This window comes from Apostichopus japonicus, chromosome 19 (genome assembly GCF_037975245.1).
Source record: "Apostichopus japonicus isolate 1M-3 chromosome 19, ASM3797524v1, whole genome shotgun sequence".
Classification (NCBI taxonomy): Eukaryota; Metazoa; Echinodermata; class Holothuroidea; order Aspidochirotida; family Stichopodidae; genus Apostichopus; species Apostichopus japonicus.
The window spans coordinates 20966122-20978631 of record NC_092579.1 but is presented as its reverse complement, the minus strand read 5'-3'; the positions used below and the strand labels follow the sequence as shown (position 1 = coordinate 20978631).

At 39.8% G+C, this 12510-nt stretch overlaps 2 protein-coding genes across 6 annotated transcripts; one reads left to right on the top strand and one right to left on the bottom strand.

Moving 5' to 3' along the window:
- Nucleotides 1–218: 218 nt before the first annotated feature.
- On the bottom strand, nucleotides 219–2537 carry LOC139959368 (G patch domain and ankyrin repeat-containing protein 1 homolog). 3 transcript variants are annotated; one of them, XM_071956917.1, is made up of 2 exons: nucleotides 2397–2537; nucleotides 219–1620 (listed from the first exon to the last, which is right to left on the bottom strand). In XM_071956917.1, the coding sequence occupies exon 2, from the start codon at nucleotides 1567–1569 to the stop codon at nucleotides 517–519; it is 1053 nt and encodes a 350-aa protein (XP_071813018.1). In that variant the 5' UTR covers nucleotides 1570–1620; nucleotides 2397–2537; the 3' UTR covers nucleotides 219–516. The 3 variants fall into 3 exon arrangements, with proteins under 3 accessions (XP_071813018.1, XP_071813017.1, XP_071813019.1); XM_071956916.1 differs by lacking the exon at nucleotides 2397–2537 and adding an exon at nucleotides 2024–2365; XM_071956918.1 differs by lacking the exon at nucleotides 2397–2537 and adding an exon at nucleotides 2048–2364.
- A 1338-nt stretch (nucleotides 2538–3875) lies between these two features.
- On the top strand, nucleotides 3876–10460 carry LOC139959369 (uncharacterized). 3 transcript variants are annotated; one of them, XM_071956920.1, is made up of 2 exons: nucleotides 3876–4496; nucleotides 8698–10460. In XM_071956920.1, exon 2 carries the CDS (start codon nucleotides 8961–8963, stop codon nucleotides 9798–9800), a length of 840 nt encoding a protein of 279 aa, XP_071813021.1. In that variant the 5' UTR covers nucleotides 3876–4496; nucleotides 8698–8960; the 3' UTR covers nucleotides 9801–10460. The 3 variants fall into 3 exon arrangements, with proteins under 3 accessions (XP_071813021.1, XP_071813023.1, XP_071813022.1); XM_071956922.1 differs by lacking the exon at nucleotides 3876–4496 and adding an exon at nucleotides 6230–6702; XM_071956921.1 differs by lacking the exon at nucleotides 3876–4496 and adding an exon at nucleotides 6782–6802.
- Nucleotides 10461–12510: the final 2050 nt, after the last annotated feature.

The following is a 12510-nucleotide window of genomic DNA, read 5'->3' as shown; positions in this document are numbered from 1 at the left end:
AAAATCTCTATCTGTAAAGATCTTCTTTAAACTTGCACAGCAAACTGTCTTTCAGCCTCATATCAGGCTTGTAAATTATTGAATTAATCTGAAATGCAGACTATTGAACTAAGAAAGTAATTGTCATTTTCATATTACTACTGTAAGCTGGGTAATCGTGTTAGTTCTTTGTCTGTGGTTGGATGCCTGAAAAGATAAACGGGGTTTCACAAACACCATTTCCTTTGAAAATTTGTAATATCCTCATGTCACTCAAAGAGAAATTGTCATTTCAGCATAACATTTACAACACATTAATCGTTACTGTAATTAGACAGGTACCAACTACAGTATATAGTCTTGAACATAAGACACTTGGTCTACCACTACAAAATGTTCAGCTAATGATAAATACAAGATTGCTAGACAAAGTCAGCCCTATATCAGTATTTCTTCAATTAATTTACAATGATTCATCCTTAGTTATGTTGGAGCCTTATATCACAATAAAATTATCAGTTCCCATTGGCCTGGCAATCATTCTAAGCTGAATGATCTTCTAAAATCTATTTCCCATTCTTTCTCTTTCCTTCGCTTCTTCTCAAGTTTCCTCTTGTTGGTCTTTGACTCACTTTGTTCTCTCTTCAAGTTCACTCTTCCAGTTTCTACTTGTGGTTTCTTGACAGCACTCAAGTCATATGGCTTGAAGTGAGTCACCCTGGGTGTACTATTATCTGTCTTGACCGAACCGAGACACTTTCTGTCCCGTTTCAAGATGGTTTTGACTGGAAACTTGAGTCCTTCTTTCCCTTCTGGTCCCAAACCTTTCTCTTTGTCCCATCCATCTTTAAGGAGCATACAAAATCCTTTGTTGCTTTCGTTAATATGATACCAAGTTCCTCTCTGTTTTGGTTTACTGTTAAACAAGTGAACTGTAGATGTTTGATGGCTTGCGAGGGATGTGTCGGTAAAATATCTTGCACAAGCTACACAGAAAAATTTGTTCCTCGGTTTCTTTTGGACTAAGTTTGCATCCTGACTAGGCAGCCATTCATGCCCACTTCCTTCATTCCAAGACTGGAGTATTTTCATTACAGTAGTTACTTTCTTTGCTTTAGCTAAGTCGTATGCAGTTTGGCCATTTCGATTGGTGAGTTCCCTGTTGGCACCTTTTTGCAATAAGTATCGGACGACAGCTGGATGTCCTGCACAGGCAGCACACATTAGTGCTGTCCAACCAAAGCTATCTACAGCATTAATGTCACACACATTTTGATCCAGGAACAATTTTTTTATTTGTTTCAGTTTACCTTCCTGAGCAAATCTGAAGAGGATCTGTACATCTTTGTGGTTCCCATCAAGTCTCTTCTGGTTATTGCCTCTCTCTATATCTTCAACAAGATTGTGCTTCTCTGTTTTCACTTTCTTCTTTCTCTTTGCAGAAGGATTCGAAATGACTCTCTCATAAAATTCTTGCGCCTCTTTGCCTGTAATTGAATTTCTTGCAGGTTTCACTGGTGGGATTTCTTGTGGTTTTTCTAGACTACTACTTGATGCTCTCTCAAATTTTACTTTCCTTATTGGTAGCATTTCACGTTCAGTTGAGTGTCCAATTCTGTTCAGCAAATTATGTAATGTATGCTGGAAAGAGAAATAACAAAATAAAGTTTACATTCATGGTACCATAGTCTAATTCTAATGGTCTTTCATTTGAGAGATGAAAACTCCAGGGCTCTCAGACTAACCCTGCGACTGAGCTTTGCAGCTCCCTCCCCCCTCCATTTGTGATATATGCCCTCGCACTGGCATCAAGGAGATGAACAGACAAGATAACATGGGCTGCTAGCCCTTAACCATGTGTCAAAGCATGTTAGGTTACATATTTCATGTAGTTAATACTTAAAGAATTTTAATTGAACAGAATCAACTATAGCTTGAATAAATTTAATGTTCAGGTGGAAAAGACCATATTCACTGATTGTTTAAACTTGTTTGTAGTTGTACAGTAACATGCATAGGCCTATGCGTATATTATATAGCTTACATTCATTCATATACGGAAGCTTACATAGCATAGTTTGAAACTGTCTGCATTAGGATTCCATAAATATCCTTTCCTTAGAAATTCGTCCGGCGAGAGGACATGGCGATAGAGCGCAGAACTTTAACTGAATTGCCAGAATGCAGGTACTGCGACAGTACTTGACTCTGAAGTCCTTCGTTACATCATTACGTTTAACCTCCGTAATTTCGCAGAAGCGGTACCAACACTAACTTTTCATTGTTGGGAATTGCAGTTTTGCCCGACAATCGTCTAAGTACATCGTTGACTGTTTTTCGTTACATTTTGTTCTTGTTTACAGATTGGTGTAAGTTTGATCTTAAGTCTACTTGAAAAGTTTTAATAAAATACTCACAAATATCAAATCAAACAACACAAATCGATCAGCCCAAACGAACGTACAAATAAGCAAGTTACCATATTAAGACAAGCACTAACTGCTCAATTTTTATTAAGCATTCTGCCAGATGAACTAATTGGGTCCCACCACTGACCTCTACCACTGGTAGAGGTCAGTGGGTCCCACTGAAATTAATGATGGGAACACATCAATATGGGGAAACATCACTTTGACAAATCGACAGAAATCCCACCAATTTAATTGTGGGGAAGAATGGAGAGGGTAATATTTTCCCACTGACTTGGTTTCGCTTACGTTCAAGCAATAAACACTGGCATATGTCATATATGAATCCAGGTGGACAGTGGAACGATTTTCACTGTCCTAAAGTTTGTAGCTCTTTGCCTTTCAAATATATTGGTTTCAACGGATTACCCTACTAATCACATTCTTGTGTCCATGTATGTATCCTTTCAAGCTGAGGTTGGTTTTGCTGTACCCACAACTCCTGAACTAGTGGTGCATACCCCCCTTTATAATAAGCGTTTTATTTTTGTTTGTTTTATAAAGTTCGAACGTAAATTAGACGAGAAAATGTCAGACTTGAGGCGGTTAAGTCCCCATGTGATCCAATTCGCTCATTCCTACGACAATGGAAGTTATTTTGAAAATTAACAGTTACATTTGCATGTGGAAAATTTACTCTTTTTTCTACTTTAAGGAAGGTTTCTAACTTTCTAAGGGGTTGCACTGTATGTGCATGGTGTAAGAGCTAATTTTCCGACTCCACGTCATCCGGTCATCTGACCTTGACAATTTGTCCATATCCAAGTACCTACTAGTGCCTCAACCTGAGTTAAGTACACCTGGCGTCTATAAGCCGAGAAAAGTTAGCCAATTCGACAGAAATGATCAGGAGGAACAAAAGAAATTAGAAAGGCCCCATCAATGACCCTGGGATGAAAGGTTAAAAAGAGGATAAAACTGTTAACAAACTGATTATCTGCTGTAAAAAAGCCTGAATAGGTAAATGTACAAACTTTAAAGAGCCCGACGTTTCGATCCTAATTGCAGGATATCTATTGAAGAAAACTCACAAAAGAAAGTTGATTCTGCTAGGATCGTAACAGCTTGATCTCAAACCTTTATATAACTATGAAAAGGACCCGAAGACAACCCCCCCCCCCACCGTACACGGCGGTCGCCTTCCGTTACCCCAGGGTCATTCGAAATTTTGGATCCGCCCCTGTCAGGCTGGTTCATTAGAAGACCGCGTCAGATGTACATAAACCGTTTTACAGTAACTCTGTGATTACAGACGATGAGCTTTAAAGCCCATCGAATATTCTGTTAAAGAGAATAAGATGGACCAGCTGAGAGAACTACTTGTCTGGGACCTTAATCCTACTTCAGTACAGGAGTGCATTATCCCTTGACAAAGTTAACAATGAAGTTTCCACACAGTCGTCAAGAAATGAAAATCGATTAATGGCACTTATGCATGGTTACATGTATTGTGTTTGTTGATTTAAGTAAGAGCAAACAACGTCGTTAATTTAAGGTGAATGTACGGGCTTTGAAAATCCTTGTGTTATGACGCTATACTGTGGAATAACCTAACAATCGCCAACAATTTGACGACAAATTCCTTTTGAAGTTTAAGTACAACTTGACGCGACTGTACTCACGGTGTCATTGGTCTTTAAGTTGTCTTCGATGTTGTGGAAACTAATGACAATTATTTCAATCTTTGTGGAGTGAGGTTTGACAATAACACTTGTTGTGGAGTGTTGAGTTCGTTAAAGCTTATTTTGTGTATATGGACATATATGCTGTACAAATATATACCAAGAACGTGAAGTTTATGAACATGCTTGACGTAGTTCCTTGGATATGAGATGCAGTGATGCTGGCCATCGGTTAGAAATAGTCAGGCCATTGTAACAGGAAGATTAAATCGTTCGTGAAGAGAAAAGACAAAATCCCTATTTGGCAATCTTTTTCGCTGAGGTTCCACAAGAACCATCCTTCTGCTGTTTTCGGTTATTTACTTTAATATAGGCCGTCTGCATGCGCCGGGATTCACGCCAAACAAACACCCAATGTCGAGATCAGGTAAGAAACTATATGCTTGTATTTACAATCTTTTTCAAGTATATAATTGCGCAACTACTGCATATATTTCAGATCATAATGCCAGGAATCTATATTGAAAGTGTGGATAAGGCTTGTAACTACATATATATTATCTGTGAAGAGGGAATCAGGGATGGAATTGAACTACATTATAGTCTACTGTAGCTATATACAAAGCCATTCGGTTGGTCGGATAGAGGTTCAGTATTTTAGTTAAGAGGCAAAAAAGGATCGGGCGGGACATGAAGTCCCCATCAAGGAACCTGCGATAAACAGCGTAACACTGTAACTTCAAATCTTGTTGCAATTCTTAAAAAGTAAAAAAAAAACTGTCTAAAGCATTCCTAAAATTATTGTCACATTTAGAAAGAAGAACCGACTTATGCAAACCATTTCATTCTTTCATGCATAACCCGATGAGAAAAGAAATTCTAAGGTACGTTTTAACCTACAACATTTGAACTTTCTGAAACTTCAGACCTCTATTTCCAACCATTGGAAAATTCTAGAGAAAAACACACTATATTCTAAGTTATGGAAGCCTTGGACAACTTTGCAACATGAAATGGAATCCCTTGTGACCTTTTGTAGTGTGGTGGGATTAAAAAGCCGAAGTCTCTCATACTAGCAAGTTAATTAGCAACATCATTCGGTGAAAGAATTAAACTGTTACACGTGAATGTCAGTCACGGTGATCAGGGATGGACAAGCATCCCCACCAAGAATCATATGACATACCCCAGCAACTTTTCATTGTAGTATTATAATCAAATGTATAAAGCGGGTGTAATTTTCCAATTGTTACCGTACTTCATAATTTGAAGTGAACATTCCGTTGCACCATGTTGTCATTACAAGATCCACTTTTTTTCTTTTCAATTATTCCATAATTTATTTAAGTTTATCTGCTATTGTTATTCAGCAAGGTCCTAGACACCGGGAATACCCGGGAAGTATGCCTTCCCCAGTACTTGTTACAGCATTGATTTTCTTACGAGCGTGCAGGTACCACATAAGGCTAGTTCAGTTACTGAGGGTTCATTTATGGGTGACGGGTGCCAGTGGTATATCCTCATGGGTATATACCTCTTCATCCCTCCTCCGTGTTCCCCTCTCCAGACATAAGTCTATTAATTTAGTTCATCCATTGTGATGTAGGCCGACAGTCCACCTAGCTATGTGGCACGACCCAAACGCGCTTGCACTATTTTTTTCAGACATCGAAAACTTTATCTATTGTTCAAAGCTTCATGCCGACGGTACGGATTTCGATTATTTTCTATAACAACTGAGTAGGCCTACATAGTCCAACCTAATTTCTATGTACAGTAGGCGACTATACTCGGAGCATCGATTCTGAGGAGTGGTGTCTGGTGGGTGGGGGGGGGGTAGTGACTCATTCTTCACGGACGGTCCTGGGTTGTGGGCCTTACCGCGGCCTGCAGATCGCTGATTAAAGCTATAGCTATAGCTGTAAAGACAGTCACGTTATAAAAGTTATATAATCGTCTTGGTTGTTTACAATTGCGGTTCTATTAAGATGTCAAGTTTAAGGTCGCACGACGCTCTCTCTGGTTCGTTTCCACGTGTACACAGACCAACAATTACAGGATCTTCGCCGTGCCATCTTCGACCCCGCATGCTGTGTTGCTATGACAACTGGTTGAACACCATTCATGCCATGAAATTTTAGACTTCGTTATAGTTGTATGATTATTCGACAATAAACTACAGTACAGTAAGCAGCTGATAGGTTCATATTCATGTTGCGTTAAAGCACTAGATGTTATGGTCTATATAACCTGGTACGTTCGTGAGAATACATTTTCAGAGGGCAACAGAATTTCCTCTCAGGCCTTCATAATCTTCGAAGCCGCAGATTATAGGGAAGGCTATGCAAGTTTTTGGTATACATTTCCCAACGGAAAGGAGTCAATTTGATCGGATCGATTTGGGGAGTGATAAAATTTGACATTAATTTTTAAACGCCACGACATATTCAGTAGGCCAAACCACCACCAATAAAGAATGTTTTTCTGATGGACATTCTTGTTAGAGGCATTGTGATTTTGTCTGTACCAGTGTAGAAATAACTATTGTAGATTATGTAAACCGGTATAGGGTCGATAGTTTTGAGCGTTGCCAGTGATTAAACTTTGGAAATAGGCCTATTCGCGAAAAAAAAGTAAGTAGCAGAAATGTTCTTTACGTTGGATTTCGTAGTTTTGTTTTGCTTTGTTCAACTTTGAAAATCGACCAAACAGTTCCGGTTAAGGAATTTGAAGGTAAGGGATAAACCTATATGATAGAAAGAGGAGTTTCAATACACAAACACTCAGACATACTCACACACAGAAAAAGCACAGAGCAAACATGCATCACTCAGTCTCAGATCACTTAGAAAATATCAGTATTGCCACCAAATATGCTAGAAAGTTATATTATGGTCGCCCACGCTCAAGTTTCAACAGCTATCTCCCACCCCCCCCCCCCCCCTCACGCACACCGATATATTAACTGTCTATTTTAATAATCTTCAATGGCAAATATAGGAATAATATGGAGGATCAGCGTCTATAGAAAAGTAATTTCAAAACCTCTTGCAATATTTAGCATGCTAAACTTTTGGGCTAACACTAATTACGATCTTTGAGGGGTGGAAGATCATGTTATGTGGGCTCATTTTGATTCAGTTTTAAACGAATGATTATCTAGATACCCCTCTTCTCAATGTATACAAAATTATCGATCTGACGTGGTTAAGAACTCACTAGAGTAATCCGTAGGCCTCTCCAGTGGCGTGCGAAATGGGTTGGGGAGCCCCCACCTCCATCGTTAGTCAGTGGTTATTCGGGGAAAACAACTGTATTTATTAGTACAACGTACGTTGCGCTAAGATCTAATTAAAAAGTACGCCTAAGTTTTAGTCTAACTATGCCTCAGGATGCACCATTTGACCTCTTCATTTTTCTATGGGATATGTTCTTATGGCGGAGGACCAAATGGCTCCCTATATATGGGAGTCGAATCCAATGACGCCACAACCAAACTCCTCATTCGTAAATTTTTGTATCCGTCTACAGCCCGTCCATAAGATTCAACCCCTGCCTATATCAGTTGTGGTAAATTAAGAATTCCCCACTCCCCCCCCTTTTAAAATCACGTGCACGTCAATGGGCTTCTCGTGTATACATGTTACAGAAGGGAATTTATTGATGAATGATACTATACATGATCATTCTCTCCTCGTGCCAACCTCTTCTCATCCGAGCCCAAATCGGTGCCACTCTGTAATAGCCTGACTGACCTACTCAAGGGCGGCGGAAGCACTTTTAATCTGGGGGGGCACCGACATCAAAGGGCACTTTGCAGAAATTCGATTGGACTGATGTAGCCTGATATTTAGTACCCTTTTTAACTCTTATTGTACTATCTTATTTGCGTATACACATCACTCCATCAACGCCCCCCCTCCCCTCAAGGAAAATATGCATACTAGCACTGCAATATCCAATGTGCAAATTGGGAAACAAGGATCAATTTTTCTATTGAGACAAATGAGGTGAAATCATGCTAGTTGCTAATGTAGGAATCTTCCGAATTAGAGTTTATTTCTTGTTAATATCTTAACAAATTGTTTCCATTCGAAATAGCTTTGAATTTCACCCACATAAATTCATTAAAAGTCAGGGGCGTAGTCAGGATTTGCAAAGTTGTATGCACGACTATCTGAGCGGAGCGCCACCATCGGTTGGCGCGGAGCGTACAAGAAAAATTTTGGTTTTACAAACCCCTCAGATGGCCGGAAACGGCCCTTCCCGAGTGTTCATTCTGGTTCCCTGACCTCTTGCTAACTTCAGACACCTCAATTTTTATGTAGAAAAAGGGCACATTTTTAACCCTGAGGAAAAGTGGGGGGGCACGTGCCCCCTGTGCCCCCCGGTTCCGCCGCCCTTGGACCTACTGACAACTATACCGGCTGTTGTTTCATAATGAAACCGACGGATGATTCGGTTGGCTAGACATAACTACCTTACCCGGACATTAATATATTGCCTGTGCATGCATGCATTCCTATATATATCGTCAGTTTCCATTGAATATAAAAATACGTAGGCTTATAAATGCAGATAACTTCCACTTTAAAACTTGAAACATTTTTTTTTCTTTTCATTCACAGGTTACATCTACAGTGTATTGCCTAAATGGATTCAACGTTAAAGATCATCAACTTGTAGGATCCCAAATCATATTGGCAAACTGCTAAAAGTTTGTCGAAGGACATCCCTGAAAGTTCTGAGGCTTCCAAATATTGTCAGTTTGAGCGACCATTATATGACTTTCTAGCATATCTTAAGGACAATTCTGCATACAAATATAGTAGATAATGCTAGGATCCAATGACTTACCTGCATAGAGTGAGGTATTTCATTCTATGCTGACATGGCAACAGAGTCAACTAAACGGAAGGCGAATAGTGCCCCGCCTCGGTTCTCAGCAAGGGATGATGTATGGAAGGACATTCGTAATTGGGCGAAACCGAATGGTTGTGGAACAAACAACGCCATTGGTTCACAGCTTAAAGATAATGTAACCGAGCAAAGACTGTTGGAATCAAGATTAATGGACCTTTCCAAAGAGAGATACAAATTTATTATGCAAGTCGCTTGGCAGAGGAAAGCTTTCGTCGATAAACAAAAAACCAAAGCCGGACAAATGAAAGAACTTTTGGTGGGAATCGAAGCGGCGCAAGTTCAGACTAATAAACAAAATTTGTCTAACCAGTTGAACGCTAAGAATAAGGAATTTTGCGCCGTAAGACTCCGGGAATATGCAGATAGGCGTAAACGAGGAAGCAGTGCGCAAAATTTTCTTGAACAAATGAAACCCATTTGCATCGAGCCGGTGTTTAGGACTCAATCGTCATTTTCTTCCCGTACGCCTGTGAGAAAGTATGGTCTCAGCTCTAAACAAACAGTCTTCCCTAGTATCGTCGACGCTTCTAGACAACCCGGTGTAAATACTGACCGACCGGTGCCCCGGTTACAGACCCGCCAGAGCGTACCAGCTGGCATGGGGAGTCGGGTTAACCGACCGAATAACCGACCGGCGTGTTTTTCAGCGGGAACCGTACCTCGATATCTTCAGTATAGGTCTGTGTACGATAGGCGGTTTTCAAAGCTTGAACAATCATTGTGCGACATTTATTCAAAAGATGAGAAACAAATGACTTCATTACTGACTGGGTTGCCAACAAACATACCATCGAATGCTCCAACCTAGTTACCATGTGTTCTTTTCATTTACACATGTAGTTTTTATAATGTAATAACTGCAGCAATGCATTGAAGAATGATTCTGAACACCCCCTGCTTTTATTGTTGGGGGGAGGGTTTGTTTCTTTCCAATCTTGCTTTCTTGATTACACTCCATTAGCTTGACAGATTGAAAAATGTTTTTGTACGAGATGGCAATTCTGTCAGTGAACCGAACGAAAATAGTGACTCAATTGAAAAAAAAAATACAATTTACCGGGAAACTTGACTTTCGACGATATATGGTAATATGAATAATAATCAATATATCCCATCATGTTAGGTATGTAATTTAAGGGGATAAACGATGGAAAGTGTGTTATTTTCCATGAACAAGAAATCACATGTTCCTTCACATGTTGTATACTTCACCAACAAGAGCATTTCCTGTGAAAGTTTGCGACCGAAGGTGCGGAAAATTGAGTGATGTAAAGTGCTGATTGGATTACATATTCATGTTTATTTATGTCTCTGATATCAGAATATCAACAACTTCCAATAACAGATAATATGTAGTTTTGTTTTCGTCCAAGTCTGTTTAATTTAGAGTATATATATATATATATACATCTATTTTTGTTTGTTTGTTTATTGGAAGGAACTGAACCGAAATCAAATCAATACACGTCATCTTCTTAACAGTAGTTAAGTTTCCATTTCTTGCATCTGTATATGCTGCAGTGTTTATTGCCATATTTTATTTCGCGCGCAGCGAATGTAGGGGGGGGGGGGGGCAGGGTGATGGTAGCGGACACACACAACCTCTGAGTCAAATGTGTGTAAAACATTCTGATGGAGGATCATAATTTTAGTCAGGGAAGAATTAGAACACGCTTTCGGGCAAAGGACGCCCATAAATGTTCATCCCCTATACCTAAATCTAATCAAGGGAATGCAGACTCCCCCCCCCCACCTCCCCTTCACCTGTGCAGGTCACTTATTGCGCGAAGTCGTGTTGTGACTTGAACACAAATTCATAGCACAAAACCGTCTATATAAAAATGAGAAATTTATATATATATATATATATATATATATACTATTTTCAAAACTGGACGTAACAAAACCTGAAAATAGGGGAACCGTCAAGTATTGTAGAGGAAAAGGTAGATTTTAATTTAGGAAAATAAAATATATATTGGAAACTTTCGAATTTGTTATACTTTTCTATGAATTAATTGCGGTATAGCGACCTCTAACGGATTTCGTCGCACATAACATTGATTTCGTCGGTACATAACATTGATAGAGTTGAAACAGTTGGTTTTCAGGCTATACGCCGTACCATGCAAGTCGGTTTAATTAACTATTATAAATAGCTATTAAGATGCAAGTTACTCACAAAGTGTCAGCTAGAGGATGGAAAGGGTATGATGGAGAGGTACAGCGGGGTGGAGGCAGCTCACAGGAGGGGAGGGAAAGGTATACGCACAATAATTTAATTAAAGCAACTATATGACTTGATTTTGAAGAACTGATTTCCATGCATTTCGATACTGCAATTCCAGCTGTTAATTAGTTTATGGACTTGACCAGTCAAGTTTCAATGAATGCTTTTGTTTTTTTACATATCCTCTCTTGGTTTTCACATGTGATTATTATCATGCAAACCTTATCATGAGTCCGGGCGACGAAATGTCGAGAATGGAGTAACGTTCACAACGGCGTTCTTTAGAATGTTTCATTAAAAGGGTGAATCCACTGTGCGTCTTAGATCAATTGCAATCTTACTATGAGCTTCGTCAAAATTTCCGACAAATCTCAAAATCTGCTTTACGCATAACGTGTCTACTATGATTGTTATCGTTTCATTTAAACATTAGGCTATGCCCCTAAGGTGCTGTCAATCAATGTTACAAACATTACATCATGGCAGCCGGTGCCAGTGAATCGAAGCAGCCCTGATATTGGATTTGTTTTTCTCTAGAACTTCTTTCGCATAAATAGCAAAGAATTTGTGAAAAATACAAGACACTGATAATAATATGGTATACGGTAATGTTTTGTATGTATACTATAGACATTCCAACTCAGTGGCGTAGGAAGGTAATTTTGCGTGGGGGGGGGGGGGGCTGAAGACTAATGGCCGGCCTGGGGGAAAGGTCTAAGGGGAGGGGGTGTCCCCCTCCCCTTTGGAAAATTTTTGAATTTCCAGGTGGCCTCAGATGTAATTTGGTGCAATATAGCACATTTCAACACCCACTCCATTTTGTAAATAATTTTGCATTTTCACCTGTCCTGAGATGCAATTTGGTGCTCCAAATGAGATTGTTTTCATTTATCATTTATTGAGAAATGAAAAAGGGGTTTTCTGACTTGCGAAGCGGAGGGGGGGGGGGTGGAATGATACTTCCGCCCCCATATTTTTCCCTTGGGGGGCTGGCGCCCCCAGCCCCCGGTTCATACGCCCTTGTCCCAACTCACAAAAAATCGCAACCAAGTTTCCTTCCCGGCGTCGGTCCATCCCTGGCACAATTTTTCGACTTGCCGTCACCCAAATGTATCTGTAATTGAGATCGAACCAAGGGCAAATTGTGCACAATTCTCTTGTTGGTTCTGATGAACATTTGAAGAATGAGGCAGTGGAATGGGTTATACGGACATGTGAAAAAGGTCAGTGATAGACCGGGGGCCCAGAGGGGTCTACCTAGTTGGGAAGTTTAACCAATTTTCATGTA

What these genes read in the sequence shown, in the direction of transcription:
- LOC139959369 (XM_071956920.1), top strand. Translation starts at nt 8,961, where the DNA reads ATGGCAACAGAGTCAACTAAACGGAAGGCGAATAGTGCCCCGCCTCGG.